The sequence below is a fragment of the Cercospora beticola genome, chromosome 2, assembly GCF_033473495.1.
Source record: "Cercospora beticola chromosome 2, complete sequence".
Classification (NCBI taxonomy): domain Eukaryota; kingdom Fungi; phylum Ascomycota; class Dothideomycetes; order Mycosphaerellales; family Mycosphaerellaceae; genus Cercospora; species Cercospora beticola.
In genome coordinates this window covers 1,253,507-1,274,309 of record NC_088936.1, presented here as the reverse complement: position 1 = coordinate 1,274,309, position 20,803 = coordinate 1,253,507, and the positions used below count along the sequence as shown (strand labels likewise).

General features: G+C 52.2%; 10 protein-coding genes across 10 annotated transcripts; 4 read left to right on the top strand and 6 right to left on the bottom strand.

Annotated features, from left to right (window-relative positions):
* Nucleotides 1-303: 303 nt before the first annotated feature.
* RHO25_002534 (uncharacterized protein) lies at nucleotides 304-702 on the bottom strand (the record flags this gene model as incomplete). Its single annotated transcript, XM_065602267.1, has 1 exon — nucleotides 304-702. The coding sequence occupies one exon, from the start codon at nucleotides 700-702 to the stop codon at nucleotides 304-306; it is 399 nt and encodes a 132-aa protein (XP_065458339.1).
* Nucleotides 703-1,589: 887 nt separating this feature from the next.
* On the top strand, nucleotides 1,590-6,176 carry RHO25_002533 (uncharacterized protein; the record flags this gene model as incomplete). The annotated part of the gene is made up of 2 exons (XM_023598105.2): nucleotides 1,590-5,987; nucleotides 6,060-6,176. 2 exons carry the CDS (start codon nucleotides 1,590-1,592, stop codon nucleotides 6,174-6,176), a joined length of 4,515 nt encoding a protein of 1,504 aa, XP_023455531.1.
* A 1,948-nt stretch (nucleotides 6,177-8,124) lies between these two features.
* RHO25_002532 (uncharacterized protein) lies at nucleotides 8,125-8,800 on the top strand (the record flags this gene model as incomplete). Its single annotated transcript, XM_023598104.1, has 2 exons — nucleotides 8,125-8,196; nucleotides 8,246-8,800. The coding sequence occupies 2 exons, from the start codon at nucleotides 8,125-8,127 to the stop codon at nucleotides 8,798-8,800; spliced, it is 627 nt and encodes a 208-aa protein (XP_023455528.1).
* A 763-nt stretch (nucleotides 8,801-9,563) lies between these two features.
* Nucleotides 9,564-11,552, bottom strand: RHO25_002531 (uncharacterized protein; the record flags this gene model as incomplete). The annotated part of the gene is made up of 1 exon (XM_023598103.2): nucleotides 9,564-11,552. The coding sequence occupies one exon, from the start codon at nucleotides 11,550-11,552 to the stop codon at nucleotides 9,564-9,566; it is 1,989 nt and encodes a 662-aa protein (XP_023455529.1).
* Nucleotides 11,553-11,780: 228 nt separating this feature from the next.
* Nucleotides 11,781-13,349, bottom strand: RHO25_002530 (uncharacterized protein; the record flags this gene model as incomplete). Its single annotated transcript, XM_023598102.1, has 2 exons — nucleotides 11,781-12,202; nucleotides 12,260-13,349. 2 exons carry the CDS (start codon nucleotides 13,347-13,349, stop codon nucleotides 11,781-11,783), a joined length of 1,512 nt encoding a protein of 503 aa, XP_023455910.1.
* A 581-nt stretch (nucleotides 13,350-13,930) lies between these two features.
* Nucleotides 13,931-15,147, bottom strand: RHO25_002529 (uncharacterized protein; the record flags this gene model as incomplete). The annotated part of the gene is made up of 2 exons (XM_023598101.2): nucleotides 13,931-14,393; nucleotides 14,453-15,147. 2 exons carry the CDS (start codon nucleotides 15,145-15,147, stop codon nucleotides 13,931-13,933), a joined length of 1,158 nt encoding a protein of 385 aa, XP_023455909.1.
* A 1,183-nt stretch (nucleotides 15,148-16,330) lies between these two features.
* On the bottom strand, nucleotides 16,331-17,095 carry RHO25_002528 (uncharacterized protein; the record flags this gene model as incomplete). The annotated part of the gene is made up of 1 exon (XM_023598100.2): nucleotides 16,331-17,095. The coding sequence occupies one exon, from the start codon at nucleotides 17,093-17,095 to the stop codon at nucleotides 16,331-16,333; it is 765 nt and encodes a 254-aa protein (XP_023455918.1).
* A 165-nt stretch (nucleotides 17,096-17,260) lies between these two features.
* Nucleotides 17,261-17,971, top strand: RHO25_002527 (uncharacterized protein; the record flags this gene model as incomplete). Its single annotated transcript, XM_023598099.2, has 1 exon — nucleotides 17,261-17,971. One exon carries the CDS (start codon nucleotides 17,261-17,263, stop codon nucleotides 17,969-17,971), a length of 711 nt encoding a protein of 236 aa, XP_023455917.1.
* Nucleotides 17,972-18,398: 427 nt separating this feature from the next.
* On the bottom strand, nucleotides 18,399-18,794 carry RHO25_002526 (uncharacterized protein; the record flags this gene model as incomplete). Its single annotated transcript, XM_023598098.2, has 1 exon — nucleotides 18,399-18,794. The coding sequence occupies one exon, from the start codon at nucleotides 18,792-18,794 to the stop codon at nucleotides 18,399-18,401; it is 396 nt and encodes a 131-aa protein (XP_023455916.1).
* A 585-nt stretch (nucleotides 18,795-19,379) lies between these two features.
* On the top strand, nucleotides 19,380-20,503 carry RHO25_002525 (uncharacterized protein; the record flags this gene model as incomplete). The annotated part of the gene is made up of 2 exons (XM_023598097.1): nucleotides 19,380-19,662; nucleotides 19,716-20,503. The coding sequence occupies 2 exons, from the start codon at nucleotides 19,380-19,382 to the stop codon at nucleotides 20,501-20,503; spliced, it is 1,071 nt and encodes a 356-aa protein (XP_023455915.1).
* Between the last annotated feature and the right edge of the window lie 300 nt (nucleotides 20,504-20,803).

Below are 20,803 nucleotides of genomic sequence, written 5' to 3'. Positions count from 1 at the left end.
ATTCGCGTGAAGCAAAAAATCGCCAGCAATCAAAAATTCTACGCTTCCCTCCTATGCTGAAGCACTCAGTATTCACTCGCTAGCAAAGTTGTCCACAAGTCTTGATAGCGTTTCCTTGTACGTTTGTATAACGCTGTCGTGTGAAGGCCTCGGTCACATCCAGACCAAGAATCGCAAGGCGTCGTGAGATGATTCAAGTCGATATCGATATCTCTGGGATCCTTGCTCTTGTCACTGCATTGTACCAAGCGTTCTGAACTGCTTTGTATATGTTTCCAAGGTTTGCGATCGTGATGGATTGTCTCAAGGCGTGAGTGACATGCTCGCGTTCAGAGCGGCGATGCCGTTGTTGCCCAAGCTTGCTACAGCCTCTCCACTTGCATGTATGATGCGTTGCGCTATGTCAGGCCCAGGTTGTATAGGCGACGATGCCATCCTGTATGTCCCAGTAGCGTAGTAGGCCAGCCGTTGTAGTGACTTGATCGCGGCTCGTGGTAGGCAGTAGTATACTGCAGCGAAACATAACGCCAGCAGCGAGAGCATTACGAGGTTGAATGCGATCTTCTCCCACGAGGACATGACATAAAGTCCAGTATGGACTTCATATCGGTAGTATGCCAGTTGCCAATGATAGTATGTGTCTGTGAAGACGTTGCTGTTCTTGGGTCGCCGAGGAAAAGTTGCCGGTGTGTAGGTGCCCATTTCTCTCCCGGTGTTTATGGCTGTATTCGAGTTCTAGTCTTGTAAGTGATGATGATCGCCAACGATAGTCACGGCACGAAGGGCGGAGCCCTTATATCATAGCTGCCTGTCAAGAAACTCTGCGCTATGACCTGTGGTTTAATCCTGTTTCAGCTTTCGATGCCGTGATGAGATAAAACACGCCTTTCTCAAGCTTCAGAAGCGTGACATGTAATAAAGAGCGGAAAGACGGCAAAGAATTAGAAGCAACCTTTCGCCTTGCCATGGCAGGCGACTCTAATCGGAGCGGTAGGAGCCACATTATTCGCACAGACTGGTCTGCAATGCAGCTCGATGACAGAGCAGAACTTCGTGACTGCTACAGCGCTTCGCGGATACCCCGGCATCCTCGGGGCGCCAGTTCGTCACAAGTGGTATGGACACCGAGTTTGTCCTTCGGGTCTGTCGTCAGCTGCAGGTCACACGCTCCGCGGGCTGCATGGCGATGGTGATGGCGGTGCGGGTTCGTTACAACCAAGCTTGAGTGAGGCAGCAGAACAAGGAGCGGCTCTGCGACAAGGCGGATTTCAGAGAGTTCAGGAACAATTGAGCAAGGTGATGTCAAAACTGGACCTGCCGAAGACGACGACCGGGAACATCCTCACACAAGCTTTGATCGCCTGCAGACGACGATCGAGGAGACAAAAGTGTGTGAATGCGCGGACCTCGACTTGTGACAACCACTCTAGCACACGTGGGGGCGCGTTCAATGGTAGGAGGCTGTGGAGGTAAGGTTAAGCGCGACCCAGTGTTTTGGGCAGTACTTTGTAAACAGTGCTTTGTAAACAGTGCTTTGAAAGTGTGACTGCACGTACTAACCAAACAGCACACCCCCGCCCACCACGACCATGGCGGAATCGTCGACCAGGCCGGCGCGACGAATGGCATCAAGGAGGAAGATCGTTGTCGACGAGGACGACGGATCAGATGCAGAGCAGAGCGTGGTCAGCAAGCAGGACGAGGAGGATGAGGAAGAATTCACACCAGCTGCAAAGGCGTCACCGCGTCGCAAGACGCTCGGCGATGCAGCGACCCGAAGGAGAACCGCCGCGCGACGAACAACGACCGATTCCTCTATCGATGTGTCGCAAGTGTCCAGCCTTCCACCCGATGATGCGACAGAAGAGCCCGAGTCACCGACCAAGAAAGCAGCGCCCAAGCGACGAAGTGTCAAAGACGCACGCGCGCGTAAGAGCAGAGCTTCGCGCGTATCCATTGCACCCGATCTGCAGGAAGAGGAGTCGCAGCTACTACCAACACCACGACCAACAAATTCTCCAGATTCACGTGAAGCTTCGTCGCGACGAGGGAGCGCGCTCACCGAGATTTCAGCGAACGAGCAGACGCCGCGCCAGAGCTCACGCCATACATCGATGCAAGAGGATGTGGACATGACGGATGTGACTGTGGACGAGAATGTAGCGACTCCCAAGGCTGCGAAAGGTCCAATTACACCGCCCAAGGATGGAGATGCGCAAGGTCCAGCTACACCAACAGAAGACGACGATTCGAACATGCTCGAAGCTCCGCAGCGCACGCCTGGCCCGGATGCGACGCAAGTTGCGTTCAAGAAGATCGATGCGAATCTGACAAAGCTGGAGAGACCAATGGATATTGTGGTTAAGCGAAGAGCGCTGGGTGTGCCCGTGTCGCAAGAACCTGTGGAGCAAAAGCCACGGATGACAATAACCTGGCTCACGCTCACCAACTTCAAGTCTTATGCGGGACAGCAGAGAGTCGGTCCTTTCCACGCTTCCTTCTCCTCTGTTGTCGGACCCAATGGATCTGGCAAGAGCAATGTGATCGATTCACTTTTATTCGTCTTTGGTTTCCGCGCGAGCAAGATGAGGCAGGGCAAGATCTCTGCATTGATTCACAACAGTGCGCAATACCCAGATCTGGACTACTGCGAGGTTGAAGTGCATTTCCAGATGGTCATGGATTTGCCAGGAGGAGGCTCAGAAGTTGTTCCCAATTCGGAATTGGTCGTTTCGAGACGAGCCTTCAAGAACAACAGTAGCAAATACTACATCAACGGAAAGACATCCGACTTTACCACGGTCACGACATTGCTCAAAGATAGGGGAATCGACTTGGATCACAAGCGTTTCCTGATTCTGCAGGGTGAAGTCGAATCGATTGCACAGATGAAGCCAAAGGCAGCCAACGAGCACGATGACGGATTGCTGGAATATCTTGAGGATATCATCGGCACGTCCAAGTACAAGACTCCTATCGAAGAGGCGGCAACAGAGACCGAGACTCTCAACGAGGTGTGTCTTGAGAAGAGTACGCGAGTTCAGCACGTGGAGAAGGAGAAGAACGGGCTGGAACATAAGAAAGAAAAGGCGCTGGCATATTTGCGCGATGAGAACGAGCTTGCGTCAAAGCAGTCGGCACTGTACCAGGTCTATATCGCTGAGTGCTCCGACAACATCCAAGTGTCGGAGGAAGCAATCGCTCAAGTCCAAGGAGAGCTGAATGAAGAGCTTGGCAGACATCAGGAGGCTGAAACAAAAATCAAGGCTGTCGAGAAGCAACACAAGAGCGAGTCCAAAGTCTATGACAGAATGGAGAAGGAGCTGGCCGCTGTGAAGAAGCAAGTCGACGAGATGGACAAGGCAGGAGTCAAGATCGAGGAAAAGAAGAAACACCTCAAGAACAAGGAGAAGAAGTCCGAGAAGACTCGCGAGACCTCCAACTTCGAGATTTCCCAGGCGACAAATCTGTCAAGGCAGGCTGCCGATGACGTTGAGCGCCTCACTGGGGAGATCCAACAACTCGAGGAGCAGATGACAGCTGAGGACGAGGAGCTGGCGAAGATTCGAGAGTCGCTGAAGGGGAAGACGCAGGGCATCAGCGATGAGATCGCAGTCAAACAAAAACAGCTGGAGCCATGGTCGGCGAAGATCAGCGAAAAGCAATCGTCGATTGCTGTCGCACAATCAGAGCTTGACATCCTTCGAGAGCGCGAGAATGCTGGTGCCACCGCCGTTGCTGAAGTGCAGGCCAAGATCGAATTTTTACAAGAGCAACGCGAGGCCAAAGCCGCCGAGATCGAGACGTGCAAGAAGCAGCGCAAGTCAGCCGAGAAGGAGGTCCAAGCCGCCCAGAAGCAGCTCGATGAAGTCTCAGCGAAAGAGCCCGCTCTGAAAGCAAAACTGTCTAATGCACGTTCAAAAGCAGACGAAGCTCGCGCTAGCCTGTCGGCAACGCAGAGCCAAGGAAATGTGCTTGCTGGTTTGACTCGCTTGAAAGAATCTGGTCGTGTTGATGGCTTCCACGGACGATTGGGCAACCTCGGAGCCATCGATGCAAAGTACGATGTCGCCATTTCTACGGCATGTCCGTCCCTTGACAACATGGTCGTGGACACTGTCGAAGCAGCTCAGCAATGTATTGAGTACCTGCGGAAGAACAATCTGGGTCGCGCCAACTTCATCTGTCTCGACAAGTTGCCCAGGCGGGACCTTTCACCTATTCAAACGCCGGAAAACTGCCCTCGACTATTCGACTTGGTCAGAGCGAAGCACGAGCGTTTCCTCCCAGCTTTCTACAGTGTGCTCCAGAATACTCTTGTCGCAGACGATTCGCAGCAAGCGGATCGAGTTGCTTATGGTGCTAAGAGATGGCGAGTGGTCTCTCTCCAGGGCAAGCTCATCGACAAGTCTGGTACCATGAGCGGTGGTGGTAACAAGGTGTCCAAGGGCGCCATGTCCTCCAAAGTTGCAGCAGATACCACGAAGGAGCAGGTGCAAAAGTACGAAGTCGATCGCGACGCTCTTGAGAAAGAGTTTTCTGCACTTCAAGATGAGCAGCGAGAGCTCGAGAATCAGGTGAGGCAGTTGCAGAATCAGATACCGAAGCTCGAGACGCAGGTGCAGAAGCTCGAATTGGAACTTGGCAGCATTGATCGCAATATTGCGGACGCTGAGCATCGAGTGTCGGAGCTCTCCAACGAACAGCGAGGGTCCAAGACCGACAAGAGCAAGACTGCGTCTCTCGAAAAGAGCATCGCTTCCATGGAGAAGGATATTGAGAAGCTTCAGTCAGAAACAGAAGGTCTGGAGTTGGAGATCAAAGAGCTTCAAGACAAGATCATGGAGATTGGCGGCATGAAAATGCGTGGTCAGAAGGCCAAGGTCGACAGCCTGAAGGCGCAGATTGACCTGCTCGCTGAGCGTCTGAATGCTGCAGAAGTGTCCAAGACCAAAGCAGACAAAGCACGAAGCAAGCACGAAAAAGCTCTTGCGGATGCCGAAGCCGAGCTGGAAAAGATCGCTGCCGAACTCGAGAATGTCGAACAGAGTGCGCAGAACCAGAACAATGGCAACTCAGACCTGCGTAATCAATATGAGGAGGGCAAGATTGCACTCGAAGAGAAGAAAGAACAGCTGGACGAGCTCAAGAACAAAATTGACGAGATGCAGACGGAGCTCAACGACACGAGAGGTGCAGAGGTCGAAATGCGCAACAGACTGGAAGAGAGCCAGAAACATCTCGCCACGAACCAGAAGCAACAAGCTTACTGGACAGAGAAACTCAGCAAGCTCACACTGCAAAATGTGTCCGAAGACGGCGAAGAAAAGGAACCCGAGCCCGTCCCTGAACTCTCTCGCGATGAGCTGCAAGACCTCGACAAGAACGACCTCAAAGCACAAATTGCGTCTCTCGAAGATCGCACCTCCCAAGCCGTCGAACTCTCAGTCCTCGCTGAGTACCGCAAACGCGTCCGAGAATATGGTGACCGCCTCGAAGACCTCAACACGGCCCTCGCAGCGCGCGATTCCGCCAAGAAACGCACTGATGATCTCCGCCGTCTGCGTCTCGAAGGCTTCATGGAGGGCTTCTTCATCATCTCTCAACGCCTCAAAGAGATGTATCAAATGATCACCATGGGCGGCAACGCCGAGCTCGAGCTCGTCGACTCACTGGATCCTTTCAGCGAGGGTATTTTGTTTTCCGTCATGCCTCCCAAGAAATCTTGGAAGAACATTGGCAATCTGTCGGGTGGTGAGAAGACGCTTTCATCCCTGGCGTTGGTTTTCGCGCTGCATCATTACAAGCCTACGCCATTGTACGTCATGGACGAAATTGATGCTGCGTTGGATTTCCGGAATGTGAGTATTGTAGCGGCGTATATCAAGGAGAGGACGAAGAATGCGCAGTTTATTGTTATTTCGTTGAGGAACAATATGTTTGAGTTGGCGGCGAGGTTGGTCGGCGTTTACAAGGTTAACCATATGGTAAGTCTGACTTCTCACTTTCTTGGGGCGAGGCTTAGGAATTGCTTGTGCTGACTTGACTGCGATGTGTAGACGAAGAGTGTTACGGTTGAGAACCGTGATTACATTGATCCGCATCATCGAACGGTGCAGCAGGCGAGAGCCGGCGCTGGAGCGCCTGATGCTGGACTTTTGCAGACGCCGCAATAGTGGCAGCATTGAACGCAGCTCTCTCGAGCCTTGCAGGAAGCACGACTGGAGTTGACTTGATGAGGGCACGATGTACAGGATTCTCTTGGGGTGGCAGGATACCATGACGGAATGATCGATGGCGTTAGGACATGATGGCTGGGATCTGGCCGCTCGACAGGCCATGGTTGGGTGAACATTGGTGTTTTCGTATCGCGATCGTGCTCAGAGACGTGTTTCTCGTCGATACGCGCAGAGTGGAATAACATTTCGTACTCTCTTCCTTACTTTCCGCGAGAACCGATAATGGCCGAAGTTTGCATACTTCGTCGTATTGGGAAGGTCTGATGATTGGCGTTGACGATACTGCAGGGAGTCTTCTAACAGAAGCCATGGGGTACTCTGGCGGATCTCACGGCGTTCCACACGCTTGGGAGCTGTTGCCCTAGGCAGAGATATCGTGATCCAGGGAGGAAGGCGAGTGACATGCATGTGAGATCGAAGCTCGTATGCTGTGCAGTACTGTACGTCCAACGGAAGCAGTAAACCCGAAAGCCAGAATGGAGCAGGAGCACATGTGACGATCGCTGACTGACACTTTTGGCAGGCACAGAGCACACTTGCCGTATGTGGTTTATGACAAGCACCGATTTTTCGTACACCAACATGGCAAAATCACGTTTCCGCCGCAAATCCAACCACGACATACAACGGCACAATCCCGCTTCCTGGTTGTCTTGCTAAAGATAGACGGTCTTTACCAGCGCTATGGCACGAGGCAAGCCTAGCGACAGACTCAGAGCAGAGCAGCACGTCCGACTGGGCAGAAGAATTAACCTTAACGGTAAGGTGCAAAGGCATGAATTACGTGATGGCACAGTGACACTGTCTGATCACTATAGTACCCATGCACACATGCACGAATAGCATAATGAGCCCTTGTTCGGGCATTTTCAGCTGGAAGAGGAAAACGCTGCGGTGGTCTTTCCCTGTGCGGGTGGCTGTGGAAAGCTTGAGGTCTTTTCAGCACGAGGATGCAGAGCGGTCTGGATCTCCGACAACCAGTAACACCAAACTCTCTTCGGTTCACGGTCGGAAGAGGTCGTGCAGAGACTGAGGGTTCGGAAACTACCCCGTCAATATCTTTCGTGGCTCCAGTCAGACACGACCAAATGGGGAAGGGACGCTCATTGTGCGATGAGGATGAACCTGTCAGCGAGCAGTTCGTGCCTGTCAGCAATGCTCGGCTCAGCACTTTCTTCCAACGTCGAACGAAAACTGAAATCCGGGATAGGGCTGACAAAACTTCAGTGGCATTGTTTGTTGCATTCCCAAATACAGGTGCTATGCAGCCCACCAGTCCTTCGGTCTCTGAGCGAAGTCTGTGGCCAGAGCCCCAAATGCCACGCCCAACGCCCAACCTCGTGGAAGAAGGTTCGGAGCGGCACGATACTATTGTTGGTGTTGTGAAGAAAAAATCGACGTCACGCCGACCGAGCAGGCCAGCACGAAATAGCAACATGCTTTGGCGGTACTGGTGTTCCTCAGCTCCGATCAGCAAGATCCATGAATTGAGTTGGAAGGCCAACCTTTTTGGGAAGAGCAACAACTATTGAGTTCAAAGAGTACTGCCCAGAATGGTTGCCGATGTATGAATAGTGCATGTCGACAGGCATATCCCTCTCAACCCCCAGCTTCGACCCCAATTGTTGCCATGTGCGAGAGTCTACGAACGTCTTCGTTACGGAAGGCAAAGCGACGACTCACATGCTATGCTTCCGGCCTCTATGGCGACAGAAATCAGATATAAGGACTAAAGAATTCCTGACATTCAACTCATCATCAGCATCAGCATCTCCACACCACAACAACCAGTACAACCACCTCGTTCAATCACAATCAGCTCAGCACTTCTTTATTCATCAGTTCCAGTCAACGCCTCGATCAAACAATCAAACAATCAATCAATATGCAATTCAAGCTCGTTGCTGCTACTGTCGCCTCTTTGGCTCTCTCTGGCGTTCTCGCAGTACCAACAGAAGTGAGTGGCACTCGAAGCCTCTCCAGTTCACATCACTAACCATCAGCAGAACATTGTTGCTCGAGAAATCAATGCTCAAAATGCCGAGATGTCCCAACTAGTCACCAAGGCCAAACAAGCCGGGGACTCTGAAGCAGAAATCTTCAACAAGTTCGGCGCAGAGTTCAAGCAGGCATATGAGACGAACTTCGGTGCAGACAAACTGGCGAATGCGAAGATCCCTACCATGGAGGACTGGAAACAGCTCAAAGCCAATGCGCTGGCGAAGCAGCAACAACAACAGGGCGCCACCCAGAGCACCAACAACAAAGACTCCAACAGCATTCAGCAGCGCGATGCCGAAGCCAATGCACAGTGCTGGCCAAACTGTGGCGGTAGCTGGCTCAACTGGCCATTCGCTAACGGCTGCCAAAGTTTCTTGCCCTATTGGGGCTACGCCGATTATTGGGACCACAACCCACTCAACTGGCTCACATGCTGGGGAGCGTATCCACTTGGAGGCTACAATTGGGGCTCCTACTATGCCAGCGGCGGCATCGGCATTAACGCGAACCTTGGCCTCGGTGGACTCAACGTCGGCTTGGGGCTGGGTATCAATCTGTGAACACATTCTTGGGCTGAGCAGCACACTGGCCAAAATGGAAAAGACCACGATGACTACGAATATCACGACAATTGCATTGGGAGACCTGGAGTCTAGGATCCAATTTGGGGATAGACCGGGCAAAGCGGGCGTTTTGGAATCAGGATTTAGAACCCACAGTCCTTTTACACAGCAGCAGCGCGCAGAAGCAGTAGCAGACACACTCTTTCAGAAAGAGCAGAAGGCATTAAGCATTGGATGGCCATAGACTCATCACGATCTTTACGAGATATCCACGGAAGCATTGTATCTTCGGACATGTATGGGTAGAATGGAGGGAAATGGAGGCAAAGAAAATAGAGTGTAACTACTAGTGCGGAATCATTGATATGGTGATCATCTCTTGCTTCCAATCCATTTTTTGGTGATTTGATGACCCAATCCGATTTGCTCTACTTCATACAGCAGTGAGGTGTCTTCTCTTTCGGGCTTTCGGGTTCTTCTGGTCTTGCAAGCTGATGACCTGATGGGCGGAGCTGGAGTGAAGTGTTGTATGGCAGCTCTCGAACCTAGAGTTATGACCTTTGCTGTTCATGGAAAGCTTTCAGCCTTCGTGTGAATGGTTGAACGAGGGAGCATGTTTTTGATGCCTGATCAGCCGGAAAGCTATGCATTGATGGAATGCGCCGAGATATGTTAATTGATCACAAAGCTCAAGTGGACTTGCTGAGATAAATACAACAATCAAGCATAATGGCTTATCTATGGCAGCTTGATGATACGGTTAATCCTCTAGCTCAATGATCTCTTTGACGTTCAGCTTGACACTTGCCAACTTGTCCGCCACTTCGTCTGCGGCAGGAACAGCTCCAGAATCCGCTGTCTTGGTTCCCGCTGCTGCTTTCTCAGCCCTGTACTGTCTCCCCAAAGCCTCCATAACCTCCTTATGACTCGTCCCAGGCGGCAAAGACTTCTTCAATGAAGCAAAATGCTGCTTCACATACGCCGCGTAGCCATTGACTTGCGGCGCAGACTTCTTCTGCCCAGCTTCACCACCCTCCACCTTCCCACCCGCCGCCTTTACCGCACCTCCTCGTGGCACAGGCTTAACCTGCACCAAGTTCCCCTTACAACCCCCGCACCGATGCCTCTCCGGATCAATACTCTTACTATGCCTCTTAAACTCCATCCCACACTCATCCTCTTCCACACACTTCCAAACATACTTATACTCAATCTCATAACTATGTTTCGTGGTGACTTCAATCCCTCTGTCCTTGAACGCTTGACTACATTTCCTCCCCCAAGTTTTGAAACTCGCTCCATGTGGTTGGTCTTTTATACCTGAGACCATGAAATTCGCCAAGTGACAGAATTCGTGAGCGAGGACGTTAAGGAGCTGAGTTTCGGCTTGAGGAGAGTAGGTTAGGACTTTGGAGGCGAGTTCGATTGTGGCGAAGTGTTTGTGTGTTGTGGTGGTTGATGTTGGTTTTGTGGGGTCTTTGTTGGTGCTGGAGGGGTGGGATTTTGTTGTTTCGCGGCGCCAATTGGCGCGTCCGGCGGTGCTGTTGAGAGTTTTGGACCAGATTATCTGGACGCCACCTGTGGAGGCCGACAGTGCTGCGATGCGGCCTTGGGTGATGGTTTGATCGAGCTCCTGAAGGAAGGATTCGGCGATAGATATTTTGCGGGTTTCCCAGTCTTTCCGGGCCTGAAGTTCGGCTTTGGAGCGTTTGGTTGGGCTGGCGAGTTTTGCGGGTGAGGCTATCGGTGTGTCGTCGAAGAGTTTGGTCTGTGGTTCGAAGAGCTTTCGCGGCGACCGAATGGGCTTCTGTGGGGAGTACTGGTCGTTCCAGTCATTGACTGCTGATGCTGTCCAGAAAGCGTCTAGGCTCGGACGACCAGGTGGTGTGGGTATGCGTGGTGGCCGCTTGGAAGGAGACTTCAGCTTTGTGGGCGAAGGCGGTGGAAGAGGAGGTGTTGATGGTCGCTCGTCTGGTTCTCGCGCAACCATCGGCTTCTTAGACCGAGGTGGCGAGAACTTGATGATTGCATCTTGATTCTCCTTATCTGAGGAACTGCCGGGGCGTATTGCTGAGACCAACCTGTCATTTCGCGCTGCGGGACGTTTCGTGGGTGCATCGGTATCGGCATCGAAAATACGAAGTGCTTCCAATTGCTTTGCCAAGTCAGGCTGCTTCTGATCTGCTTGCTTCCGCCTTGCTGGAAAAAATGAACTCGGACTGGGCAAGTCATCCTCAGATGCTGATGCATCGGGCTCTGAGCCACACCAAATACTCTCTTCGACGTCCACTTCCTCATCCACGTCGTCCGCACTTTCAGCCGATTCTTCTTCGCGATCCAATTCGCTGTGCGCTGCCAGAGAAATCTGAGTAGATGTGGGTGCATCTTCCAACAGGTTCGACGTCTTTGAAGATTTCTTCTGTAACATTCTCCGCGCCTCCTGCTTCAAAGGCGATCTACGCCTCGCCTTCTCCGGTGTATCATCCTGTATCGTCAAGTCGCTGAGGCTGCTCAAAGATTGCAAAGGAGCAAGTCGAATCTGGGAGGCCGATTTCGAGCGGTCTCCTGGGGCTGTTGGTTTCTTCTTCCGTGTCACAGGTTCTTCCTCATCTGAGTCTTCCGGGATCGTGTATCTCGCTGCTGGTTTCCGTCTTGCTGGCCGCGTGGGCGGTGAATCTGTCACGTCTGTTTCGCACGTGCTTCTGCAAGGCTCGCTGCCATCGACTGGAGCACGCCGTAATCGAGCCATGCTGAAGTGAAATATGTACAGTAGTCTCCAAACTGGCGAATAAGGCTGTTGCCAACGAATGTCGTGCCGGTGGTGCTGTGCCAAAAGTCCGAAGGCGGAAGTTTGTTGTGGGCGTTGTCGTGGAAATCGGGCGAAATTCGGCTTGAACGCGTCCAAGCGGGCATCGCCCGCCGTCCTCTCCATCAACCTTCCACTTTCTGCATAACATTATATACACACGAGTTTCGCTCACACAAGAACATCATCAGCATCATGCCGCCGTCCTACCTCTATCTGCGCCGCGATGTCGACCATGTTCACAATTCCCAGTTTTGCAGATTGTGGCTTGTAGCCCTCACGAAATCTGACATCGTACTTGAGCAAGATATGCGCCAGGCACAGCTTGATCTCGACCGCCGCAAGAAATCTTCCTGGACAGATATATTTCCCAATGCCGAACACGCTGTGCTCTTTGGTCGATGAGGCGAAAGCCGTGCGCTCATCGCCCGCTTCACGCATTTTGTAGAAGCGATAACCGTCGAACTTTTCTGGCTCGGAGTAGTTCCCTGGACTTCGCATGCCAGATTGGTCGACGGCGATGTGAGAGCCGCGTGCGAGCAGGATACCATCTGGAAGCCTTGTGTCGCGGATTACGAGGCGCTCGGGACCAGCTTTGATCTCGTCAGTGCCAGGAACCCAGGTTCCGCATCACATCAGGCTTGACTTACCAATCGTTGGAGGACCTAGTCTTTGCGACTCCTTCATAACACTGTCGAGCAAGTGCATTTTCGCAACTGCTGCCGCAGTTACGCCATGATCCTTCACGGCTTCCCTCACTTCTTCCCGCAGAGGCTCAACAAGCTCAGCGTGCTCGCACAAGTCCAACAGAACCTGCCTCAGCGCGCTCGAGGTAGTGTGCAACGCAGCCATCGCAAGCGAAAGCTGTACAGCCCCATGATCGACCTTTTTGCCGCCCGCAAGCTCCTCACTCCATCCCACAGCATCAAAATACTCTATTTCTCCTTTCCCTTCTGTCCCCTCCCTCTCCCTCCTCTTCACCTCCTCCCGCATGACCCTCCTCACATCCCTCATCAATTTCCTACAATCCCTCGCTCCAGGCAAAAACCAATGGACAACAGGCCTCGTCCAAGCCGGCCACCGCATCAACTCAAACGCAGCAGAAAAGAACCCCGTAGCATACCGCATCGTCATTCGCTGCCACTCTCCATCACGCGAAAGCTTCTCTCCCGCAAATACCGCACCTGCAGCTCTCGAGATCAATCCCATTGTACTACCATACCATTCAATCAGATGCCACTCCTCATTCTCCGTCCACAACTCCTCCAACGCCTCGCCAATATGCCGGCTCAGAATCGGCACCAATTTTCCATTCTGTGAGAGCTTCCTCTTGATGAGGTTAATGACTAAATTGTCTGGATCATCATGCATGATTTTATTCGCTTCGAAGCCGGGGAAGTTGCCGAAGTATTGTTGGAGAACGAGTTCTTGGTGGTCGAGATCGGGGTTTGTGCGGACCCAGTCTATTGATTCAGCTGGCAGGATCATGAGAGGGCCGGAAGGTGTCGCAAGAGTGATGGGGCTATTGTATTTCTCGAGGCCTTGAGTGATGAGTTCTTGAGCATTTTCGAGGTAGGTCTTGTGGGCTCTGCGATTGAGGAAGTCGTAGGGATAGGAGTTGACAATTGGAAATGGGGAGCGTTGGGAGAAAAGGAAATGATAGTAGAAGAGAAAGGACGTAATTGTGATGGCAAGAGCAGGAGCGAACCAGCTTGCCAAGTCTGCAGGAAGAAACGCCATTCTTGCAAACCTGCTTGACAGAAAACGAATTGAGTGCTTAATGAGAATCCGCACGGTGATATAGAAGCCATATATATTTCTCGACGTGCGAGTTGGCATGCGGTGTCCCAAAGGGCTGTGTGAATTTCGTCCGCTTCGTCCGCGGCTCAATCGTCCGGTGGCATTGAGGAAAGTTTGGTCTCAGCCTCAACTCGACGCTTCGCAGCAGCTAAGGTTGACTCACCCAGACAAGGACGCCTAACCTACAGATGGAAGGTAGTATGCTGATCCGACATTATTAGCAAATTCAACAAAACTGGATTGGAGCAAATATGATGAAAATGAGGCATAGTAAGAATGAAAGATTGACTGGTATCTCATGATGCACGTTACCCAAACCCCAGAAAGGAACAATTCAAAAGAGCAACTCCCCCACCTGGCTCGTGAAAGCCTCTCTGCACTGTACAATTCTTCGCAAGCATGCAAGCACGCATGCAAGACTTCTGCCGACTCCGCGCATCTCTCTGTTCTCATCGCTGTCGATTGGTATAAATGAAGGAAAAATGAAAAGGCGCCGGCCAGAGGAGCGAGCCCTCTCACTCCTAGAACCTCCCACTCAACCTCGCCAACCGACTCTGCTTAGGCTCCTGTAGTGCTTCCATCATGACGCTCTGTCTCGAGACAGCAAAATTGCCTTTCGCCATCATGGTGCGATATTCCATCAATTCGGCATTATGCGCATCCCATTCTTTCTCTTGCAAAAGAGCTTCTGCGCGACCTTCTTTCCGTTGCTTCATGCAGTAGAATGCGAAAGCGATTGTGCAGATGAGGAAGACGCCGAGCACACCGCAAGCAATGCCGATTTTGGCCCCTGTTGAGAGACCTTCCCAATGTTTCTGAGCTTTCTCGTAGGTGCTGAGCTTGTTCATTTCTTTGTAGGCTTCGGATTGGCCATCGACGATTTTGATGCTTTCCCATTTGCCGCTGTGATCGCCGTAGCTGTATTCGGTGGCATTGGTAGTTCCATCTGTGATGCGAAGTGATTTGACCTTCATCACGTACGGGCTGAGGAGGGTGTCAGTATTACTGGTTCTGATAAATGATGGCGAGGTATATGTACTCACCCTTCGTCCCAGGTGGGCTTTCCGCCAGCCCATTCAACTGTGCCAGGCTGGTCGGAGCACCCGCCACACCATACACCAAATTGGACACGACTGGGTGTTTGTGGGTATTCGCCTGCCACACCAGCGGGAATGTTCCTCACCATGTCGCCATTGACGAATAGCTGAATCCTTTCCTTCGTCCAGTCAATCGTGTAGTTGTGGAAGTCATCTTGAGGTCCTGGATTCATCGCAGGGTACTCTGAGTTGAACTGCGTGAGATTTCCCCATCCATAGTAGTTGTTCGATGCGCTTGTGTGGTTGCCGCCTTTTATCTCCCAATCGATTTCGTCCAGGTTGTCACTAAGAGTAATGACTGTGCTAATAATGCCATTGCCCTGCGCCGCCTTGAACAAGATCTCGACTTGTCCCCAGAAGATGTAGAAATTCGACTTGACAGTAATTGATTCTCCTTCTTTGTTCAATGCAAGCTCCGCTCCCTCTTCGCCAAACGAGATGAGCTGCTTGCCCGCCGTGACGTTCCAGAAGCGCGGATCGAACTCATTGTACGTCTTGTTGTATTCCTCGGAGAACGTCGTGCCCAATGCTGGATCGGGACCACATGATGAGTTGTTGGGATTGCAGTCCGTGAAGGTCTGCGCCAGGGAAGTTGCGACAAGCAGCGCGGTGCTGACCAGGCCCCCAAGACGGCGAGACATGGTTGATGTTCGGGTGTCAGACGCGTGTGGCGGTGGTGGCGTGTGGAGGATTCGATCCGACCAGCGGATCTCGGGTCTCTGCTAAAGGAGTGACTGCAGTGAGGTTCTGCGTGGAAGTGAGTGTGATTTGCGTGAAGACGCAGTGTTGCGATACGGCGGTGGAAGAGGTCGTATTCTCGTCGCAAAAGCGTCGCGCAAACGCCTCCTGGCGCGTGGCAGGGGTTGTGAGCTAAACAGCCAAGCTCCAACGATTCGCTCGCTTCGAGATGAGGGCGCCGCCAGATCTGCAGGTACACTTGCCCTTCACATGCATGGTGACGATGCCCGTCCAGCTTATGTCTTTGATATAATGTGCCTAGAACGGCGAGCGCGTTTCCAGCGTTTGTCTTCGTTGCTTTCCGCCATGGTACACGGTTATCGGCTATCTACATGCTTCCAGTATACAATGCAATTTATCTTGGGAGATCATACTGGAGCGTAGTCAATATCCGCCCCTCACCTCCACCAACTAGCGGGGGTAAGGAAAATCGGAACCAAGTCTTTGCAATCAATGCATACGAGTGGCCGACACCCGACCGTATCACGAGCATGATCCGAATCATGAGATAGTCAATCGATTCCCCGTTCGGCAGGTGAATGCTACCGTATCGGCGTGGTATTCCAAGCTTCCAAGATCAAATCTGGCAGCCAAGAATAGAGCGCCGTTTCATGTGGATAGGCCGCGCTCGGCCAACGTCCAGCGCAGCGATTTCCTAATCTGCGGCTGTGACGCACTACGCTTTCTCCGAATAGTTTGCGATGTCCATGGGGCCAGACGATCATGTGCTTGAGAACAATCTTGTGATCCCGGATGGAGGCAATCAGAATTAATACTCGCGGTCCTCCCACGCTCCGTGCATTGGGAATTGACCGAATCGAGTATACTTCCAAGCGATGTGCATTTGTTCCACCTGGCGAAATGTTGTTGGAAGGGTTGGTCCAAGGTGAGATCGAAAAGCGTGCTGCGCTTGCGGCTTCGAGGCGTGCAGTGCAAAGAGGCGGCCTGAGTGTCAAGACCCGGTGACCATGTCGAATCGTGCCCAGGGCTGTGGGCAGCAATATCCTAGAGCAATCAAGTCATCATACTCGTGGCGGCGAGTCCGGGTTAATGGTAAGATGCGCTCAGTCGTGCAGATAACGCGGTTCATCCTTCGTCACTCTCTTCCAGCACCTCCAGGCAAGCCCTCCTCACATCTTCAACACCTTTCACACCCTTCCATCCTTCAAGCACTCTGTTGACTTTATCCCATTCTTCGTCCGCTTCTTCGTCTCTCCCCTCTCTCTTCAGCTCCCTCAACCTGTCCGGACTTCCCAAAACCCACCTCACACACTCCTGCTGTTTCCTCCTCTGTTCAATTTTCGCGACCTCTCCACCCGCACTCGCTTCGCTCATCTCCCTCTTCAAGCCCGCCGCAGTTTCAGCAATATGTCCAATCGCTGGTCCCAGTGTACTCGTGCCCGGCATCATGGGATCCATCTTCTCCCTCATAGCTTTGATCGTATCCGTAGCTGTTATCAGCTTAGAATAGTTATCGTATACCAGTGCTTTCTTCTCTCCATCGAGGTTTCGAATGTCGGAGACTAGACTGGCTTCGATGCGGAGCACGCCATATAAGTCTTCGGTGGTGAGGAGATTCTGGACATATTGTTCGGGTTCGAAGCCGGGTTTGTCGAGTTCGGATTCTTGGTCGGGATCGAGAGAGGGCGTGGCAGGTGTGAACAGCTCTTGTGCACCGGAAGGAGAATTGGTTTTGAGATTGTAGTAATCGCGGAGAGCTGCGCGGTTGCGGCGGAGAGAGCCTCGTTCGGCGGCTTGAGATGCTGTCTTGGATGTAGTGGATGTCGTTGTATCGATTGATGTCCGGCGAGAGGACAGAGACACCGACGGACGAGGCGATGCTACTGACATGATGATATGGGATTGTACACAGTGATAGTCTGCAGAAGGAGGGCCTGTTGGTGACGCGGGAGGATAGCTACGGTCTTGGCAGCTTGTGAAAGACGCGCTTTCCATTTCCGAATTTCTCTTCCTTTTCTTCAACACCCGAACAACAAAGATGTGAGGCAACCAACCATGGCTGACGCTGCAGTCAACGCCATACGCACCTATCTCAGCTCCAAGTCACTGATGCCCACTGCACAATGGCTGCAATCTTACAAGCCGTCCATCAAACTTCAGACTCCACCCATCGTGCAGCAGAAATCCGCCGAGTCGCGTCTTCTGACCACAGACTTCACATCCACCCTGCAGACCAGTGCAGCTTCATGCTTTCCAGCAGGCGTGGCTAGTCCGGAAGTGCAAGAGCTGCGCGTGCCTGGCCCGGTGCCCGTGCAGGTCCTCGAGATCGAAGACATTGGACGCAGCAGATGGAGCCAGGTCGAGGCCATTGAAATGGAGGAACGAGGCGAAATGCGCAAAGGTCACGAAGTCATACGCGTCGTTCCTGATGAAGAGGACAACACAGACATGAACCCGCCGGCAAACTCGGCCGAAAAAGGTGGTCCACATAAGTTGTTGCTTCAAGATGCGAAAGGCAGTAAAGCATACGCTTTCGAAATGACCAAGATCAACAAATTGGACATCACTCTGCCTATTGGCGCGAAGCTCATACTGAAGGACTTCACCGTGTCCAGAGGCGTCATCATGCTCACACCTGGCAATGTGGACTTGCTAGGTGGGAAGGTCGAGGCATGGGACAAGAAGTGGAGAGAAGAGCGCAAGAAAGTGCTCAAAGAGAAAGCTGGTTGGAGGGAAGGTATGGGGTTTGGCGAAGACGCCACTTGAGATTCTGTTCTCCTGTTTCCGCCTCGATCACGAAGCTTGTGCTCTGCTCTGCCACATGCAACAACCATCGGCTCGCCTGCACTGCTCCAAGTGGTTACACCACTGCTATCACTGCCACCAGAACCTGGATCGCACCAATCGCCAGGTAAGTCGCCTTCCCTGCTCCTTCATCCTCTGAAATGATTAGCAACTGTTTCATGCACCACTCATAATCGCTCTGTCTTCGCCTTCGGGTTTTGACTTGAGCAAAATTGATGAGAAACAACTACACCAATTTGTATGATCTTCACAATATTGCCGCGCTTCGTCCAAACATCTCGTGTTTGCGCTCAATGCTGACTGCGCGTGTGCAGATCTTGACTCGGTCGTTTTCAGCATCTGCGATTCTGGAGGAAAACTTCCTTCGCTGGATGCATAAGACTCAAGCTCATCGCACATATTCTGGAGCACTTTCGCTGCGCTTTGCCGCCTTCTTCAATCGCCGCTTCTGCAGCCAACGCTTCAACACGTTAGGCTTTCGCTCCTGCTCCTCCGTGGTCGCCACTTTGTACGAAGGAGGCCCAATGGGCGCATCATACTGGCCATGATACTTGTCCTCCGCATGTCTTGCGCTTTGGACCGTTCGCAGTGGTCCTCCAAGTGCGAGCGAGGTAACACCACCAATTCCCGTGCTCAAGGTACCTTCTTCGCCTGGTGTCACATACTTCTTCTCTTCTGCCCAAGCTTTGAGAGACTCCAGTCGTTCTTCGTCGCTCATCTCATGCTCATACTTGTATTGCCAGCTTGGCCTGCGCGATGATTGAGCTGTTGTTGGAGAAGTCATCGCGTGCGATTCTGCTGTCGACGAGCAGGCCTAAGAGCGCGACTGAAGGTTGATCCTTTCTTGTCGCGTGACAACCCCAGGACTAGGCAAGGTACGTTCGCGGTTCATCCGCTCAAATAACCAGGATTTGTGTTTGCCGGCAATTGTATGCCCTACTTTCGCGTCTGTCAGCCGGAGCACATAGCTCCGGGTGCAGTATCACAGACTCTCGAGATTGTTGACGCGCTTGCGTGGCTCAGAACACCAATTGCCGCTCGGAGATATGTGCCGCCAACCGCCTCTGACGAAACGATCTGTCGTCAACTGCAGGTTCAAGTCGTACAGGATCAAGCTAGCGCGACACGTGCGCGCGAACAGCACTTTGAGTCGCGTCGCACCGCGGAGTGAGAACGTACTCATCTTGGGCTCCCGTCTCAATGTCGGCCAGACACTCTCGATCTGTTCACTCAGCCGCGCCTTCGGTTGAAAATTGAAAGCTTGTCTTGTTCAAGCTGTGCTGAGGCTAATTGTACCAATGCTTAAAATGCTCGTAGGTCCTCTCAAAGATTATTTGTTTCGTTCATCGACCCATTCCAGTTTCCCAGTATGCATTTCTTCACTTTTGCTGCTACTGCAGCGGCATTGGCTCCTTATGTGTCTGGCTTGGACATCTTGCTCGGCAACGATGACGGTTTTGCGTCTGCCCAACTCCGAGAAACTTACAGACTATTGAAGAAGGAAGGGCACAATGTCGTCGTCGTGTCCGAGGCCGACAACCAGAGTGGTCAAGGTGGCCGAGCAGTCTTCACGAACAGAAACACTCTTCAGCAAGATTCGGAGTATGGGCTCATCAAAGCTGGAGCTCCATCTATTGGCAGAGATCCAATGGGTAATTTGTGTTCAATTTCCATACATCAGACCTTCTCATCTAATTATTCACAGACCAAAACATCTGGTACTACAACGGCACTCCCGCTGCAACAGCCTTCGTCGGCCTCGACTACGTCCTCCCCAACTTCACCAACTTCACTGAACCCGACCTCGTTGTCGCAGGCCCCAACTTTGGCCTCAACCTCGGTCCCTTTTTGTACACTCTCTCCGGTACTGCAGGCTATACGTATGCCTCCGTAGGCAGAGGCTATCCAGCTATAGCCTTCAGCGGCGGGAACAGCGAACAGCGTTCTTATCAATGGATGAACAAAACTACACCTTCTGGCCATCCGGATCCTGCTACGATTCAAGCTCAGCTCGCTGTCAAAGTCATTCAAGCTCTTGTGAAAAACACGAAGCGCGGTGAACGGCTATTGCCATTGGGCTATGGAATCAGTGTCAACACGCCTTTCATCACCTCTCTCACGAACGATTCTTGCGTTGATCCGACATTCGTTCAGACCAGATTGACTGGTGGGGCGGATTATGATGTTGCGGTGTTTAACCAGACCTCGGGACTGTTCAGGTATGAGAACATTGTGCCAGCTGGGGGCAACGTTTGTATCAATGGAGATTGTGATTTGCCGGGAGAGACGGAGGTGCTGAGCTCGGGCTGTAGGGCTTCCATCAGTGTTTTTACGGTGGATTATGATGCGCCAGTCGGGAAGGCGCAGGAGGATGTGAGGCATAAGTTTAAGGGGATTGCGAAGGAGGGAAAGAAGGGACATTACGTGAGGAGACATGATGCGGAGGATGAGAGTAGGAAGGAGTGGAGTGCCAGGTGGAATTTGCAAGGATGATACGAAGGTGCAGGAACGTTAATGTCGTTATTGACAACATACATGTACTACCTCTGGAATTCCGGGACATGAGGATAAAAGTCTGCTTCTGTATGAGCCATACCGTCACATAAGTCTCGATGGGTTCCGCCGTCAAGCTGAGCTCGTAAACTTCAGTTGACCTCTTGCTCTCGCCTAGCTTCCACTCCCGTCCCTTTCCTCCTCAAGCTCAGTCACAGGCTAAAGTCCGATGGTAGACCTATTTGCATAGCAGCTTCGATAGGCGTCCATTGGCCACGGTCGGCTTGGTGCCACACGCAT